Below are 18473 nucleotides of genomic sequence, written 5' to 3' on the forward strand. Positions count from 1 at the left end.
AGTGTGTGGGGATGAGTGTGACAGTGTGAGGGGTGTCAGTGTGTGGGGGTGAGTGTGACAGTGTGAGGGTGTCAGTGTGTGGGGGTGAGTGTGACAGTGTAAGGGGTGTCAGTGTGTGGGGGTGTCAGTGTGTGGGGGTGAGTGTGACAGTATGGCGGTGTCAGTGTGTTGAGGTGAGTGTGACAGTGTGAGGGTGTCAGTGTGTGGGGGTGAGTGTGACAGTGTGAGGGGTGTCAGTGTGTGGGGGTGAGTGTGACAGTGTGGGGGTGTCAGTGTGTGGGGATGAGTGTGACAGTGTGGTGGTGTCAGTGTGTGGGGGTGTCAGTGTGTGGGGGTGAGTGTGACAGTGTGAGGGTGTCAGTGTGTGGGGGTGTGTGACATTGGGGGGGTGTCAGTGTGTGAGGGTGAGTGTGACATTGGGGGGGTGTCAGTGTGTGAGGGTGAGTGTGACAGTGGGGGGGTGTCAGTGTGTGGGGGTGAGTGTGACATTGGGAGGGTGTCAGTGTGTGGGGGTGAGTGTGACAGTGGGGGGGTGTCAGTGTGTGGGGATGAGTGTGACAGTGTGAGGGGTGTGACATACCTGGGAGACTGCTGATTGTATCTATTAACTGCTGCACCTCAGGCATATCTGTTGGGAATTTCTCAAATTCAGTTGTTGTAGGTAACTCCGGGTTAAAGTCCACTTGAAGAAATTCCTCCAGTCTGTGAGGGGGGAAACAGCAGGGTTACTGAGGGGAACAAAAGTATCGCTGGGACATTTGTGTCGGTCCCTGAGGTGGGTAGTACCCTCTGAGTACCACGTTGGCAATGGGATCCCAGTCCTGGACCAGAGCCACCCAGCAGCCAGGAGTGTGCCTTGACCACTGAGCCAATCCATGATGCCTTTACTGCCATCCTGACTGAAATAGGCTGAGTCAGGCACAGTTCTTACTGCCACCATACCCTCCCCACGTAACTATAATGGGTGGAGGTGGGGGTGGGGATGGGGGTGGGGGTGGGGGTGGGGGTGGGGGTGGGGGTGGGTGACACATTCATTGTTCCCATCTCAGTTCATAATGGAAGCTGTATGTTAGAAACTTGTTCCAAGTGAGAGCTATGTTGATTAGATTGTTGCTCTAATCCTTGATTTAATCTCATCAAATTGAGGTGTTGATGAATCAAAGCTTTCTACTTTTATTTTTGTCCAGCATTAACGCTGAGCATTTCCAATGGGTATTAAATGTAAAATAATACTCACGTGGCACTGGCCCATCCTGACGGCTGTTTATTCAATGAGAAATACAACTGAAGGAGCATGTGATTCAGTCTTATCAGTGACAAAAATATCACCATCATGCACTATTATTTTCCTAAATGGAGTCCATCCAAACCCACAGTATTTCATTCCAACATCCATGCAGCATCCAATATCCCAATGCAATTCCCAGTTCTCTCACCAGCCACCACATCACCTCTCTGAGTGAGACTACTCACAGTGATGGTTATCATTGGGTTTACATTCACTAGAATTGGGCTGGAAGAAGTGGGATCATTGTTCTCACTCAAATGTGCTCCCACCCCAATAACATCACTCAATCAGCACAAAATTAGAAATGACATAAACAGGCATCGGGGACAATGTAACTATCAAACAATCAACATGTTCCAGTGCAGGATCTAGCAGCAGAGATCCCACTTATGGGGAAATACAATCCAGGACAAAAGTTTTACACCAACCCTTTATCAGTTAATCGAATAATTAAGAAAAGGATCTCACAGATGCAGTGAGCAGGCAGTATTACTACAAATGCAGTGAGCCATGCCAGAGTTACCTGGCCAGTGCTGTTTGTCCATCCTGTTGTTGGAGAAAAAAGAAGATTCAGTATTCTTCGAAAATGTCTGATGCTTAACAAAAATAAAAGTAGTTGAATTATCTTTCAACGCAGAACTACCAGTGCTTTGATTCAATTCTCCCAATCCCCAACATGGCTTTGAGACCTCTGCTACGATAACCCAGCATTAACATCCTGACAGAAATGTCCGAAATTGTCTATGTGTTCACCTTCAGAAAGGTTTGCTTGTCTTCAGTCTTGAAAAGTTCCTCAGTGGATTCAATCAGTTCTTTGTACAGGTCAATGTTCTGCCCACAGCTCACCAGCTCCCCGTATAATTTCTCAAGTTTCAGTTTCTTCTCCTCTTCTAGCTCCTGGCACCTGTCTTCATAGCGTTGCACCAGAAACTGCATCAAGTCGTCATACTGCAACTCCAAGTAATGTTGCTGTTTCCCAATATTCTCCTGTTGGTCCAAAATAATTTGGTGTTAAAATGTGGTGTTTGAGTGTCTGTGAAAATCATCAGCCAGATTAACTGTGCTCTCTGTATGAGGGAGCTCTGCTGTGCTAGGTAATCAGACCCTGCTGGTAGGAGTCTGAGTTATTCTGGCAATGAGTGCTTTGATATGTTCCAGTTGGAGTTATGGGCAATGATGGGAGAGTTTTTTTGTGTTATGTGGCTGACCAGGTGTCCCTCCCATTCCTACCTGCTGCTTTTGTGTCGGTTTCAGGATGTAGAAGTTGATGACCAAGCCAGTTCTACTGCATTGGGAACATACCTTCCTTAACCATCCTGGAGGAGGACATGAAACTGGAGCCTCTGGTTCAGAGGCAGGGACTCTACCCATTGCACCATAAGAGCTCAAACTCAGAGCTAGAAATGGAAAGAAACAATCAGGAATCCCAGGTCCAGTCATTCCCGTGGGAATTACAGTTAGAGAGGGATTGGACTTGGCTCTGATGTTGCTTCTGTCCGATCAGTTGCTGACCATTCCCTTTTCATCTTACCTCTGATGAATCATACATTGCTCAGCTATTGGAGGACAGGCACTTTTTGTGGAAATACTGGAATTACCAGTAAGAGTCTAGCCTTTCACACAGGACCTTGAACCTTTGCTGGTCTACTTCCTGAAGCGGTCTAATCTCTTTTGGGGAAAGAAATCTGCTGTCCTTATCCAATCTAGTTTACATGTGACTCCAGACCCACAACAATGTGTTTGAATCTTAACTGCCCTCTGGGCAATTAGAGGTGAGTCATAAATACTGGCCCAGCCAGTGATGCCCACATCTCTGAATGAACAAAAAGGACAGCACAGAGAGCACTGGACCACAGGAACAGAAGAAAGTCATTCAGAGTTTTCATTGCTGATCGGAGTCGTAGCTCCATTTATCTTTTTACATCGATTCCTGCAATGAGAGGAGAAGTTAAATAACAATAAAATGTGTACAATTTTTAACTAGGTGACGATAAATGGTCATTGACTTGAAATATTAATGTGATCTCTCTCCACAAGTGCTGTCTGATCTGCTGAATGTTTACAATATATTGTGGGGTTTTTTAAATTACAGCTTTCCAGTATTGCAGTACTTTGTTTTGGTGGGGGTGAATGCTGAGCAGATGATCTCTTTGAGGGGACAGTCTAGAACTGGGAATCATGATCTTACTAGAAGGATTTGTCCATTTAGGATTGAGACTCAGAGGAATGTTTTTGTTGAGATGGTGGTGAAGTTTTGGAATTCTGCTCCCCAGACAGATGTAAAAGCTGTCGCTGAGTCAATGTAAGACTGAGGCCAGTAACCTTTCAGGAGATGGGGATAAACTAGAACAGAGCTGATGTCAAAATTCACTATGATATCAGTCATTGGTGGAGCTAGTGCCAGGGATTAAATGGCTTATTCCTCCTGCTCCAACTCCTTTCTGTTTCCACTGAATAAATGTCTAGCCATCTTCAATTTGAACACTTCAATTATATCTCAGCAAACACAGCTACTTGAGGAAGAGAGTTACACATCTTTGTGTTTGTGAAAACATCTTCTGATCTTATTGTGGAATTGTTATAGTGCCATAAAGTTTTACAACATGGAAACAAACGCTTTGGGCCAAGGGGCAGCATGGTGGTTAGCACTGCTGCCTCACAGCACCAAGGATCCAGATTCAATTCCACCCCCAGGCAACTGTCTGTGTTCAGTTTGCACATTCTCCCTCGGTTTCCATTGCGAGCTCTGGTTTCCTTCCACAGTCAAGAGATGTGTAGGTTCGGTGAATTAGCCAAGCTAAATAGTGCATCATATCCAGGGATGTGCAGGCTAGGTGGACTAGCCATGGGAAATGCAGGGTTATCTTAGTGGGATAGCGTAATGGGGGTGGGATGCTCCTTGGAGAATTGGTTTGGACTCAATGGGCCAAATGGCCTGCTTCCACACTGTAGAAATTCTATGAAAAACTCATCCATGACAACCAGGTTTCCCAAACTAAACCAGTCCCATTTCTATGTGTTTGGCCAATATCCCTCTAAACCTTTCCTATTCACATACCTGTCCAAATATCTTTTAAACATTGTAACTGTATTTGTATCCAGTATTTCCTCTGGCAGTTCAGTCCACAGAGCTACCCTCTGTGTGAAAACGTTGCCCCTCAAGTCCCTTTTAACTCTTTCTCCTCTCACTTCAAAAATATGCTCACTAGTTTTGAACTTCCTGCTTGAAGGAAAGATCTTGGCTAGTCACCTTATCCATGCTCCTCATGATTTTATAAACCTCTATAAGGTCAGCACTCAACCTCCTGTGCTCCAAGGGAAAATGTCCCAGCCTATCCAGCCTCTCCTCATAACTCAAACCTTCCAGTTCTTGTCGATTTTGAGATTGTTGTGGATTCCCACAGCTCAGCATTTAGTTTTCATTGTCTATCATTTTATTATTTTGAAGACTTTAATCAGATTAGATTAGATTAGATTCCCTACAGAGTAGAAACAGGCCCTTTGGCTCAACAAGTCCACACCGACCCTCCGAAGAGTGACCCACCCAGTGACTAATGCAGCTAACACTGTGGGCAATTTAGCATGGCCAATCCACCCTGACCTGTACATCTTTGGACTGTGGGAGGAAACCGGAGTACCCGGAGGAAACCCACGTAGACACAGGGAGAATGTGCAAACTCCACACAGACAGTCGCCCAAGGCTGGAATCGAACCCAGATCCCTGGGCACTGAGGCATTTCCCCTCACTTTTAAACTCAAGGAAACACTGACAAGTTTATTCTTGTTGATTAGACAAGGTCACCAGGAAGAACGTCCCACGAGATCTTCCCCATCTCTCTGAGGGCAGATGGAGTCTCTCTCTCTCTCTCTTTCTATTACCACCACTGAGCTGCAGGTGCCAGTGTGCAGCTCATTTCAAATAAACCTGTTGGACTAAAACCTGGTGTCATGTGACTTCTGACCCCATTGAAAATCAGGGCCACCTCACACTGAGCTAAGTGTATTAAAGGGAGGACGTCAACCTTTTCACACCATCAAGATTAAACTGGAGGTGACTTGATGACTCAATGATGCCTTCATCAGAAGCTGAATGCTGAGAGATGTTTAATGTGAAATACTCACTTCGACAGTGACAAAGATTTCTTCCATGTGACTGACAAATGTCTCCATCTGAACCAGTTGCTGCTCCAGTTTTCTGATGTTGTCTTGACAATCCACCTGAAAAAATGAGATGTAAGAGGCAGTTGGTCACAGGACTGTTCATGATCATTCATAGAATTGGATAATAATCCCCAAATAAGACAGGACCTTGTGGGCCACAGCTGTCCCTGAACTAGAAGCTTTAGTTTCATGTCCTGTTCCAGATCAAGGAACATAGATCCAGGATGAGGGATCCCTTAAACAAGGGCAATGCTCAGAATTGGAAACAGAGATTGACTTGGTACTGACCGAGGTGTAGGACAAGGATCATTTTGTTCGTATTACTCACCAGCAAATGGATAAATCAGTCACCACAACTTCCTACAGGTTACCCAAGACCAGAAACTCAATGGCACTCACTGCATAAACACAGTGGCTGCAACATCAGGTCAGAAGCTAGGAATATTGGGGCGACATTTGCGAATGCTCTTCAGGAGGGTTTAAACTCATTCAGCAGGGGGATGGGAACCTGAATTGTAGCTCCAGTGTACAGGAAGTTCAGAGTAGTGAGGTCATGAATAAGGTTTCAAGGTCACAGGAGTGTACCGGCAGGCAGGAAGGTGGTTTGAAGTGTGTCCACTTTAATGTCAGGAACATCTGAAATAAGGTGGGTGAACTTGCAGCATAGGTTGTCACCTGGGACTTCAATGTTGTGGCCATTTCGGAGACATGGATACAGTAGGGACAGGAATGATTGTTGCAAGTTCCAGGGTTTAGATGTTTCAGTAAGAACAGGGAAGATGGTAAAAGAGGGGGAGGTGTGGTCTTGTGGCAGAAAGGACATTTGATGAGGACTCATCTATTGAGGAGTATGGGCTGAGGTTAGAACAGGAAAGGAGAGGTCACCCTTTTGGGAGTTTTCTATAGGCCTCCAAAAAGTTCCAGACATGTGGAGGAAAGGACAGCAAAGATGATTCTGGATAGGAGTGAAAGTAACAGGTAGTTGTCATGGGGGACTTTAACTTTCCAAATATTGACCGGGAATACTATACTTCAGGTACAAAGTTAAAAATCACACAAAACCAGCTTATAGTCCAACAGGTTTAATTGGAAGCACTAGCTTTCAGAGTGATGCTCCTTCATCAGGTGATAGTCTACCACCTGATGAAGGAGCGTTGCTCCAAAAGCTAATGTGCTTTCAATTAAACCTGTTGGAATATAACCTGGTGTTGTGTGATTTTTAACTTTGTACACCCCAGTCCAACACCGGCATCTCCAAATCATAGTTCAGGTAGTTATGATTAGTCAGTTTTTGTCCAATGTGTGCAGGAGGGTTTCCTGACACAGTATGTAGACAGGCCAACAAGGGAAGAGGCCACATTGGATTTGGTACTGGGTAATGAATTAGACCAGGTGTTAGATTTGGAGGTAGGTGAGCACTTTGGTGAAAGTGACTACAATTTGGTTACATTTACTTTAGCGATGGAAAGGGATAGGTATACACCACAGGGCACGAGCTATAGCTGGGAGAAAGGTAAATATGATGTGATTAGGCAAAATTTAGGATGCATAGGATGGGGAAGGAAACTGCAGGGGATGGCCATAGCTGAAATGTGGGGCTTGTTCATAGAACAGCTACTGTGGGTCCTTCATAAGTAAGTATCTGTCAGGCAGGGAGGAAGTGGTCGAGCATGGAACAGTGGTTTACTAAAGATGTTGAGTCTCTTGTCAAGAAGAAGAAAGAGGCTTATGAAAAGATGAGATTCTGTTAGGGGCTTGAGAGTTACGAGTTAGCCAGGAAGAATCTAAAGAGAGAGCTAAGAAGGACCAGGAGGGGACATGAGTAGTTTTTGGCAGGTAGGATAAAAAAAACCCTAAAGCTTTCTATAGCTATGTCAGGAATAAAAGAATGACTATAAGGACAGTAGTGGGAAATTGTTCAAAGTTTGTGAGAAGATTTGTAGCTCGGGTGCTTGTTGTTGTGGTTCTGTTCTCCAAGCTGGGAGTTTTTGTCGCAAACGTTTCGTTCCCTGTCTAGGTGACATCCTCAGTGCTTGGGAGCCTCCTGTGAAGCGCTTCTGTGCTGATTCCTCCGGCATTTATACTGGTTTGAATCAGTATAAATCTGCAGATTTAAACCACTATAAATGCCAGAGGAATCAGCACAGAAGCACTTCACAGGAGGCTCCCAAGCACTGAGGATGTCACCTAGAAAGGGAACGAAACGTTTGCAACAAAAACTCCCAGCTCAGCGAACAGAACCACAACAACGAGCACCCGAGCTACAAATCTTCTCACAAACTTTGAACATCTACGGGCGAGAGACGTTAAGACAAGCCAGGAAATGGGAATCCTGTGCTAACCGCCTAAGTGCCACATATGAACAATTCCGATTCCTGCATGATTGCCGGAAGAATCGAATCCTTCCACCATGTGTCAGATACAGACCACCAGTCAACAATCCACAAGCCAGGGACACAGCCAGACAGAACGGACTCAGGATGATCCAGGTAATGATCACAGACGCTCACAACAGACCTCACAAATACAGACAAGAAATTGCGCGCCAAAAATCGTTAATTTCAAAAACCACCAATCAGGAATGGACCCGGACCATAGAACAGGCCATCACCATAGGACAGAACAGGACCACACACCGCAAAAAAACGGCACTAAAAGAAAAAATGGCCAAACTAACACACAACAGAGAGGACACCACAACACACACCTAGGTTAGAAACCTCTCCCACAGACAGCTCACAGACACGGAAAGAACAATACTGGCCAAGGGACTTAACTACAACCACAGGGACGCCAAGACAGCAGACTTCCTAGCAGCACTAGAATGCACACTCAGGAACAATGGACTGACAGAAGAGACACAACAAACAGTGAGACAAAGTATCGCACCTCTGATAACAAGGAAAAGACAAACACACAATCTCAACACTAAGGAGAAAGAAGCACTAAAATCATTAAGAAACGATAAGACCATAATCATACTACCAGCAGACAATGACGGTCATCCTGGACAAATCAGAGTACACTCAAACGGCAGAACAATTACTTGCACATACCGAAACCTACCAAAAGAGGGAGTCTGACCCCACTCCACAGCTCACCAACAGGATAAACAACACACTGAGGAAGCTACAAAAAAACGGACAGATAACCAGGCCTGACCTACAAAGAATGAAACCGGAAAGCAACAACCCCCCCAGATTCTATGGACTACCTAAAGTACACAAACCAGACATCCCACTCAGACCCATAGTATCACTACCAGGAACACCATCACACAAACTGGCTAAAGAGCTACAGCAGAAACTGAAACACCTGATCAGCGGATCCAGACACTCCATACAGTCAACACAGGAATTCTTGGACATCATCAGAAATATACACATAGACAAGGAAGAAACCATGGTCTCATTCGATGTAACAGCACTGTTCAGAGGGTAGTAGTTGATGGACTATGTTCATCTTGGAGTGCAGTTACTAGCGGTGTACCACAAGGATCTGTTTTGGGACCATTGCTTTTTGTTATCTTTATAAATGATCTAGAGGAAGGGCTTGAAAGCTGGGTAAGCAAGTTTGCGGATGACACAAAAGTCGGTGGAGTTGTGGATAGTGAGGAAGGAAGTGGTAGGTTACAGCGGGATATAGATAAGTTGCAGAGTTGGGCAGAAATGTGGCAAATGGAATTCAATGTAGCTAAGTGTGAAGTCATTCACTTTGGTAGGAGTAACAAGAAAATGGATTACTGGGCTAATGGTAGGCTACTTGGTAGTGTGGACGAGCAGAGGGATCTTGGTATCCATGTACACAGATCTCTGAAAGTTGCCACCCAGGTAAATAGTGCTGTGAGGAAGGCATATGGTGTACTGGGCTTTATTGGCAGAGGAATTGAGTTCCGGAGTCCTGAGGTCATGTTGCAACTGTATAAGACTCTGGTGCGGCCTCATCTGGAGTATTGTGTGCAGTTTTGGTCGCCATACTATAGGAAGGATGTGGAGGCATTGGAACGAGTGCAGAGGAGGTTTACCAGGATGTTGCCTGGAATGGTAGGAAAATCTTATGAGGAAAGGCTGAGGCACTTGGGGCTGTTCTCATTGGAGAAGAGAAGGTTTAGGGGAGATTTGATAGAGGTGTATAAGATGATTAGGGGTTTAGATAGGGTCGACACTGAGAACCTTTTACCGCTAATGGAGTCAGGTGTTACTAGGGGACACAGCTTTAAATTAAGGGGTGGTAGGTATAGGACAGATGTTAGGGGTAGATTCTTTACACAGCGGGTTGTGAGTTCATGGAATGCCCTGCCAGTAGCAGTGGTGAACTCTCCTTCTTTATGGTCATTTAAGCAGGCATTGGATAGGCATTTGGAAGTTATTGGGCTAGTGTAGGTTAGGTAGGATTCGGTCGGTGCAACATCGAGGGCCGAAGGGCCTGTACTGCGCTGTATCTTTCTATGTTCTATGTTCTATGTTCACTTCTATTGACAAAACCCTAGCCAGAGAAACAATATCCAACCTGCTGGATATACATAACAGACAACAGGACGTTGAACCTATTAACAAAGACGGCATACTTAAACTACTGGACCTGTGCCTCACAACACACTTCACATTCAACAACCAGATATATGAACAAATCAACGGAACACCCATGGGCTCACCGATCTCCGGACTCATAGCAGAAGGAGTAATGCAAATGTTAGAAAAAATAGTTTTAATGCAAATACAACCCAAACTCTGGGTCAGATATGTGGACGACACCTTTGTAATCATTAAAAACACAGAAATAGAGAACACACACCGGATCATCAACGCCACACTCACAGGAATCCGATTCACGAGAGAGGAAGAAAAGGACAACCAGCTCCCATTCCTAGATGTGATGGTACAGAGAACACCGAATGGAGAATTCACCACAAGGGTACACAGGAAAGCCACACACACAGACCAAGTCCTGAACTATGAAAGCAACCACCCCAACACACATAAACGAAGTTGCATCAGGACATTATTCAAAAGGGCCACAACACACTGCAGCACACCTGAACTACAAAAAGAGGAAGAAGAACACCTATACAAGGTGTTCACCAAAAACGGATACCTGCGCAATTTCATCACCAGATGCCTAAGGGAAAGACAATGGAATGAGGACATGCTGCAACCCAAAGGACTGGCCACACTCCCATACATCTGGAACATTTCCGAACTGACAGCCAGACTGCTGCGACCACTAGGACTCATAACAGCACACAAATCTACAGCCACTCTCAGACAACAACTCACCAGGACAAAGGACCCGATACCCTGCATGAGCAAAACCAACGTAGTGTACAAAATCCCATGCAAGGACTGCACAAAACACTACATAGGACAAACAGGAAGACAGCTAACAACCCACATCCATGAACACCAACTAGCCACGAAACGACACGACCAGCTATCCTTAGTAGCCATACACTCAGATGACAAACAACATGAATTCGATTGGGACAACACCACCATTATACGGCAAACAGAGAACAGCCAGGGAATTCCTAGAGGCATGGCACTCATCCACATATTCTATCAACAGACACATCGACCTAGACCCCATATACCAGCCACTGCAGCGGACAGCAACCGACAACCGGAAGCGGCAGATTCAAACCACTATAAATGCCGGAGGAATCAGCACAGAAGCACTTCACAGGAGGCTCCCAAGCACTGAGGATGTCACCTAGAAAGGGAACGAAATGTTTGCAACAAAAATTCCCAGCTCGGCGAACAGAACCACAACAGTGGGAAATTGTGCATGGAGTCCGAGGAGATAAGAGCGGTGCTAAATGAAGATTTTTGTCAGTTTTCACATAAGAAAAAGACAATGTTGTCAAGGAGAATACTAATATCCAGGCTATTAGACTAGACAACATTGAGATTCATAAGGAGGAGGTGTTAGCAATTCTGGACAGTGTGAAAATAGGTAAGTCCCTGGGCCAGATGGGATATATTCTAGGATTCCCTGGGTAACTAGGGAGGAAATTGCAGAGCCCTTGCCTTTGACTTTTATGTCGTCATTGTCTACAGGAGTAGTGCCAGAAGACTGGAGGACAGCAAATGTTGTTCCCTTGTTCAAAGGGGGGAGTAGAGACAACCCTGGTAATTATAGACCAGTGAGTCTCACTTCGGTTGTGGGTAAAGTGTTGGAAAGGATTATAAGAGATATGTTTTATAATAATCTAGAAAGGAATAAGTTGATTACAGGATAGTCAACATGGTTTTGTAAAGGATAGGTCATTCCTCACAAACCCTATTGAGTTATTTGAGAAGATGACCAAACAGGTGGATGAGGGTAAAGTAGTGGATGTGACGTATCTGGATTTCAGTAAAGTGTTTGATAATGTTCCCCGTGGTAGGCTATTGCAGAAAATATGGAGATATGGGATCGAGGATGATTTAGCAGTTTGGATCAGAAATCGGCTAATTGTAAAAAAAAAGAGGGTGGTGGTTGATGGTAAATGTTCATCTTGGAGTTCAGTTACTAGTGGTTTACCACCAGGATCTGGTTTGGGGCCGCTGCTGTTTGTCATTTTTATAAATAACCTGGATGAGGGCTTAGAAGGATGTGTTAATAAATTTGCAGATGACACTAAAGTTGGTGGAATTGTGGACAGTGCGGAAGGATGTTGCAGGTTACAGAGGGACATGGATAAGCTGCAGAGCTGGGCTGAGAGGGGGCAAATGGAGTTTAATGTGGAAAAGTGTGAGTTGGCTCACTTTGGAAGGAGTATCAGGAATACATAATCCTGGGCTAATGGTAAGGTTCTTGGTAGTGTGAATGAGCAGAGAGATCTCGCTGTCCAGGTGCATAGATCCCTGAAAGTTCCCACCCGAGTGGATAGGGTTGTTAAGAAGGAGTTTGGTGTGTTAGCTTTTATTGGTAGAGGGATTGAGTTTCAGAGCCATGAGGTCATGCTGCAGCTGCACAAATCTCTGGTACGGCTGCACTTGGAGTATTGTGTACAGTTCTAGTCGCTGCATTATAGGAAGGTTGTGGAAACTTTGGAAAGAGTGCAGAGGAGATTTACCAGAATGTTGCCTGGGATGGAGGGAAGGTCTTATAAGGAAAGGTGGAGGGAACTGAGACTGTTTTCATTAGAGAGATGAAGGTTGAGAGGTTCTTAGTAGAGACATAAAGAGGATGAGATCGGGTGGACACTGAGAGTCTATATCCTCAGAGGTGGCTAGCACGAGGGGGCATAGCTTTAAACTGAGAGTTGATAGATATAGGACAGTTGTCAGAGGCAGGTTCTTTACTCAGAGAGTAGTAGGGGTGTGGAATGCCCTGCCTGCAACAGGAGTAGACTCGCCCACATTAAGGAGGAGAAAGTGAGGACTGCAGATGCTGGAGACCAGAGCTGGAAATGTGGTGCTGGAAAAACACAGCAGGCCAGGGCAGCATCTGAGGAGCAGGAGAATCGACATTTTGGGCATAAGCCCTTCTTCAGGAATGCTAACTTTAAGGGCATTTAAATGGTCATTGAATAAACGTATGAACGATAACGGAATGCTATAGGGTAGGTGGGCTCAACATTGAGGGCCGAAGGGCCTGTACTGCGCTATGTTCTAAGTTCTATGTTATACTGCAGCAAGCTCCAACAAAACTCAAGAAGCCTGACACCATCCCGGACAAAGCAGCCCCCACATCCACAAGTTCCCCTCCCACAGCACTTTATCGCCCGGAATTATTTGGGATCTATGTGCTGCTAAGCCTGTAGTTGTTGGGATCTACCTTCGCAGCTTCCACAGCCAATGAGAGAGGAGCCACTCGGTGGTGCCTGTGGGATCCAAACAGTTTTTCAAAAGCGGGAATTGGGATTCCGCAGGATTGGCAAAACACATCGGGAATAATGCCCTCGGGAAGCTCCCTGTTTTGCGGATCACCCTCCGACTCCCTGGATAGGTCCCTTGTCAATGGCCCGGGATTCCTGCGATCCAGTGGATTCCTGTCTGGGAGATCTGAGCTGGGGCTGAGGGGTGGATCACTGCACGGGCTGTAGGCGCTATCTGAATCCACAACTTGCAGAAAGGGATCGAACCCTGCGGCGGGGCGGAAACTGGGGGACTCCGCCGGGCTGTCCCCTGAGCCAGCCTCCCGGGGCAGACCCAGGCTGGAAACCGGGACCGGCTGTTCATCTTGGGCGGCCAACCCGCTTCTCCCAGCGGCCGGCTGCCCCGGTGCGTGCAGCTCCGTGCAGGAGAAGCGGAGACTGTCCCCGTTCCCCGGTCTCTCCTGCCCCAGCAGCCTCTCTCCCCGGGATCCCGCGCCTTCTCCGACTCTCCGCTCCCCCGAAGCCTCTCTGCTGCTCACACCGGCCATTCTCATTCACGGCCACGGGTCCCAGCTTCACTTCCCCCGAATCCTGCAGAAAGCAAACACAGGACAGCAGTTTCACAACCTCTTCACCTCCTCAACAAACCCGTTCACAGATGCTCCCGAGAACGGAAGAAAATTACCTGGAAGTCAGAAAATAACCGGGGAGGAGTGTGTCAGTGAGTGAGTGTGGGTATTGGAGTGTGTCAGTGAGTGAGTGTGTCAGTGAGTGAGTGTGTCAGTGAGTGAGTGTGGGTATTGGAGTGTGTCAGTGAGTGAGTGTGTCAGTGAGGGAGTGTGGGTATTGGAGTGTGTCAGTGAGTGAGTGTGTCAGTGAGGGAGTGAGTGTGTCAGTGAGTGTGGGTATTGGAGTGTGTCAGTGAGTGAGTGTGTCAGTGAGGGAGTGTGTCAGTGAGTGAGTGTGTGTCAGTGAGGGAGTGTGGGTATTGGAGTGTCAGTGAGTGAGTGTGTCAGTGAGTGAGTGTGTCAGTGACTGTGGGTATTGGAGTGTGTCGGTGAGTGAGTGTGTCAGTGAGCATTAGTACAGGGAAGTGTGTTGGGGGACACACTTTAAGGGCATTTAAATGGTCATTGGGTGGGCATATGGCCGAGAATGGGATAGTACAGGTTAGGTGGGCTTCAGATTGGTTTCACAGGTCGGTACAACATCGAGGGCCGAAGGGCCTGTCCTGGGCTGGAATGTTTGATGTGAGTTCTGTGGCTCTGCGTGTTTGCTTTGTGTTCAAATGTGTTTTGGACCATTGATTTTTTTAAAAAGGATATAATTTTGCCAATTACTCTCCATTTGGCCCCCTGCCTCCCTGTCCAGCTCCTGCCTGCTCTAGTGTCAGCCTGTCTCAGACACCGCTGCAGCGGGCTCTCACTGTCACGGTCAGCTATTTGGAAACACTCACGGGAGTGCCTTTTCCGAGTCTTTACATCGCTCGTCCATGTTTCGGACTCTCTAACATCACCACAGCCCAAGGGCCGGGTGGTCCTGGTGTTTTCCGTCGGCGGGAGTCTCGGGCCTGCCTGGTGTTAATGGATGGGCGCCCCCTTTTTTTATTTTTATATCATTTTTTGGTGGGGGTTAGCTGATCCTTGTCTCGGTGAAAGGTTTTTGTATCACCGCCTGCGGTTATTTGCTCACTTGTCTCTGAAGAGTTGTAATAATTCGCGTGTCAGTGACAGAGTGAGTCTTGGTGTCTTTTGGGCGAATGTCTCAAATCTCTCGATGCCGAGGAATTTCATGAGGCGGTCCTTCATGCCTCGTGTTTGTAAAGACTACTCCCATTTCAGGAACCGCTCACAGCCAAACCGCAACATTTCCACCTCCAGCCGACTCACTCTGCCCCTGCTCAAGTGGGCTTTAAAATTATGCTTTTAAGTAACAATTTGACACCTTCTGACTCCAGTTAGTTATTATTTTGTTGTCTCAAGTTGCTCCTGTCTCCCTTTGAGTCGGTCTGTTTCACTCTCCCCTCCATTCCCTCTCCCTCTCTCCCCCTCTGACCCCGTCTATTATTCTCTCTCCCTGCTTCATTCTGACACCCTCTCGGTTTCTCACTCTCTTATTCTCTTCCTCCGAGCTTCCAGCTGAGAACTTCAGCATCGAATCTGATCCAATAACACCGATGCGATGTGTGAAAGCAGAAATACTCTGTGTTCCGCTGGGCAGAGCAAACACAGACTGGGCGGGCACTTTCCGCTCTGTCTGTAGGAATGAGCCTGAGATTGCTGTTTGATGAACGCTTGCTGCAGAGTTCAGGTGAAGCACACTCGGGGGAGTCCACCTCACTTTCCGCTCAGGCACTTTACAGACTCGAGCTTGTCACATTGTATTCCATAACTTTAGAAACAAAAACAGAAGTTGCTGGAAAATCTCAGCAGGTACGTAGCATCTCGGAGAGAAATCCTGGCTCCGGTTTGGGGTCCAGCGACCCTTCCTCAGAGCTGATTGTCAGTTGTCCAGACGGAGTAGTTACCGGTGCTTCTGTGACGGGTTGGAACTGGGCAGGCAGGGGATTACAATATCTTAGTTAATGTAGTTTCCCTCGCTCTGGGTGAACACCTCACACAGCCCTCTATTGTCTTGCAGCTGTTCCTAAACACCTCCGGGAGTTAATCGGTGAGACCCCACTCTGGCCCACGGTTTAGAAACAGACCTCTCAAAAGCCACCATTGTTCCCGAACCAATTTCCCCTCCCCCAGCCTGCACCGACTTTACAATCTCAGGCCGGTGCTAGCTCGGTACCCACTGCCACATTGTGATCCTGGCTCTGTGCCCAGTGCCACATTGTGAGCCAGACACTGTACCCACTGCCACATTGTGAGCCTGGCTGTACCCAGTGCCACATTGTGAGCCTGACTGTTTTCAGTGTCACATTGTGAGCCTGGCTGTACCCAGTGCCACATTGTGAGCCAGACACTGTACCCACTGCCACATTGTGAGCCTGGCTGTACCCAGTGCCACATTGTGAGCCTGGCTGTGCCCAGTGCCACATTGTGAGCCTGACTGTACCCAGTGCCACATTGTGAGCCTGACTGTGCCCAGTGCCACATTGTGAGCCTGGCTGTGCCCAGTGCCACATTGTGAGCCTGGCTGTGCCCAGTGCCACATTGTGAGCCTGGCTGTACCCAGTGCCACATTGTGAGCCTGACTGTACCCAGTGCCACATTGTGAGCCTGGCTGTACCCAGTGCCATATTTAGTGCCAGACCCTGAGCTCCTCCACTTGAATTATTGCTGAGACTTACAGAGAAACACAACGAGCAGTAAGAACCTTCTGGAACACCGAGCGTACCGGATAAGGAAAGAAATTCTGGGAGTACGCAGTGATCTGCAAGGTCTAAAAATAAATGGGAAGTGAGATCCTTACATATTGCGGGACATGTTTACGTTAGGGTTCCGCTGGTCGGGACTGGGCTTCACAACCTGTCCCTCAGTGATTCAAATCTTCTCTGATTCACTCAAAACCACGTTGTTCAGCATTCTTACCTGGCCAGGAGGTTTATTTCCTCCCTCAGTGTCTCCCTGGGGCTGGGGCTGGGGCTGGGGTATTTTTAGCAGCTGTTAGTGACACTGACGTTCAGCAAAGTTCGAGGCTGAGCCGAGATTGCAAACACCCAAAGAGACGCAAGAGGGAAGCAGTTGAAGTCAAAGTTATGGACATAACAAGGCAGCATTTAATGCCCGATACAATGGGAGGATTGAGGAAAGTCAGGAAATCATTCCTTGTCAAAACTCCACCGAATTCCAGGTAAAAACACTGACTGCAGAAGCTGGAAACCAGATTCTGGATTAGTGGTGCTGGAAAAGCACAGCAGTTCAGGCAGCATCCAAGGAACAGTTTCGAGCAAAAGCCTTTCCTGAACTGCTGTGCTCTTCCAGCGCCACTAACCCAGATCCACCGAATTCCAGGTCAGCCAGCATCGGAGAGTTGGCTCAGAACATTTTCCTGAAGAAGGGCTTATGCCCGAAATGTCGATTCTCCTGTCCCTTCGATACTGCCTGACCTGCTGCGCTTTTCCAGCAACACATTTTCAGCTCTGATCTCCAGCATCTGCAGACCTCACTTTCTCCTCTCCATCCATCCTCACTCCTGAGCCTTCGCAGGCAGGATGGGCTGACTGGGCTCTTTCTGTGCCGTAAACTTTCTAAGGTCAACGTGACCTGGTGACCCTCTCTTCCAGATGAACATTGGAGAATAGTATCGAGAGAAAAGAACCCCGGAGTCTGGGAAACCACTTGTACCTATTGGCAAAGTACAGTCAGGTGGGAACAAGAGATGACCATTCAGCCGGTCGAGCCTGTTCTGCACAGGGCGATAGCCTGGAGATTAGAGTCTAGATTAGAGTGTTGCTGGAAAAGCACAGCAGGTCAGGCAGCGTCTGAGGAGCAGGAGGGTCAACATTTCCGGAAATGTCCTGCACAGTCTATTTCAGAATTGAAGAAGTGTGGAGTTGTTGGGCCGAAGGGCCTGTTTCCACACTGTAGGGAATCTCATGGTTACCTTGTTTCTGTCTGTCCAGGTGCTGCCAGATCTGCTGAGTTTCTCCAGCATCCTCAGTGTTTATTTCAGATTCTTGCCGAAATTTTCATAAGATCATCCTTCATTTTGCGGAATTCTGCAGAGAGTGGTATAAGAAGAAAAGGGAGACGGGGCTCTCTAAACCCCACCCACAATCTACAACTGAATACGGGGCGGGGTTAGGGGCAGGGGGCGGGGGTTAGGGGCAGGGGGCGGGGTTAGGGGGCAGGGGCGGAGTTAGGGGCAGGAAGCGTGGTTAGGGGGCAGGGGCGGGGTTAGCAGCAGGGGGCGGGGTTAGCAGCAGGGGGCGTGGTTAGGAGCAGGAGGCGGTTTCAGCGGCAGGGGGCGGGGTTAGCAGCAGGGGGCGTGGTTAGGAGCAGGAGGCGGTTTCAGCGGCAGGGGGCGGGGTTAGCAGCAGGGCGCAGGATTAGGGACCTGGGCGGTTTCAGCGGCAGGGAGCGGGGTTAGGGGCAGGGGGCGGGGTTAGGGGCAGGGGGCGGGATCAGCGGCAGGGGGCGTGGTTATGGACAGAGGGCGGGGTTATGGGCAGGGGGCGGGATCAGTGGAGAGGGTGGGGCTTAGCGGTCGCTGTTAGGAGCAGGGGGTGGGGTCGGGATCAGCGGCAGGAGGCGTGGTTAGGGGCCGGGGCCA

General features: G+C 47.7%; 1 protein-coding gene across 4 annotated transcripts in view; it reads right to left on the reverse strand.

Annotated features, from left to right (window-relative positions):
- Positions 1 to 18473, reverse strand: part of LOC132834414 (fibronectin type III and SPRY domain-containing protein 2) — a 30717-nt gene that overhangs the window by 11376 nt on the left and 868 nt on the right. Inside the window, exons 1-6 of one of the 4 annotated variants that reach the window (XM_060853330.1) lie at positions 17805 to 17892; positions 13211 to 13841; positions 5411 to 5506; positions 2042 to 2275; positions 1812 to 1834; positions 581 to 702 (exon numbers count right to left, since the gene is read on the reverse strand). In XM_060853330.1, coding sequence (XP_060709313.1) covers positions 581 to 702; positions 1812 to 1834; positions 2042 to 2275; positions 5411 to 5506; positions 13211 to 13804 — 1069 coding nt within the window. In that variant the 5' untranslated portion in view covers positions 13805 to 13841; positions 17805 to 17892. Of the gene's footprint in view, positions 1 to 580; positions 703 to 1811; positions 1835 to 2041; positions 2276 to 5410; positions 5507 to 13210; positions 13842 to 14706; positions 14775 to 16789; positions 16866 to 17804; positions 17920 to 18473 lie in introns of those variants that run through there. The other 3 variants (XM_060853329.1, XM_060853331.1, XM_060853333.1) reach the window with 3 other exon arrangements.

Source organism: Hemiscyllium ocellatum, chromosome 39 (genome assembly GCF_020745735.1).
Source record: "Hemiscyllium ocellatum isolate sHemOce1 chromosome 39, sHemOce1.pat.X.cur, whole genome shotgun sequence".
In the NCBI taxonomy this organism is placed as follows: Eukaryota; Metazoa; Chordata; class Chondrichthyes; order Orectolobiformes; family Hemiscylliidae; genus Hemiscyllium; species Hemiscyllium ocellatum.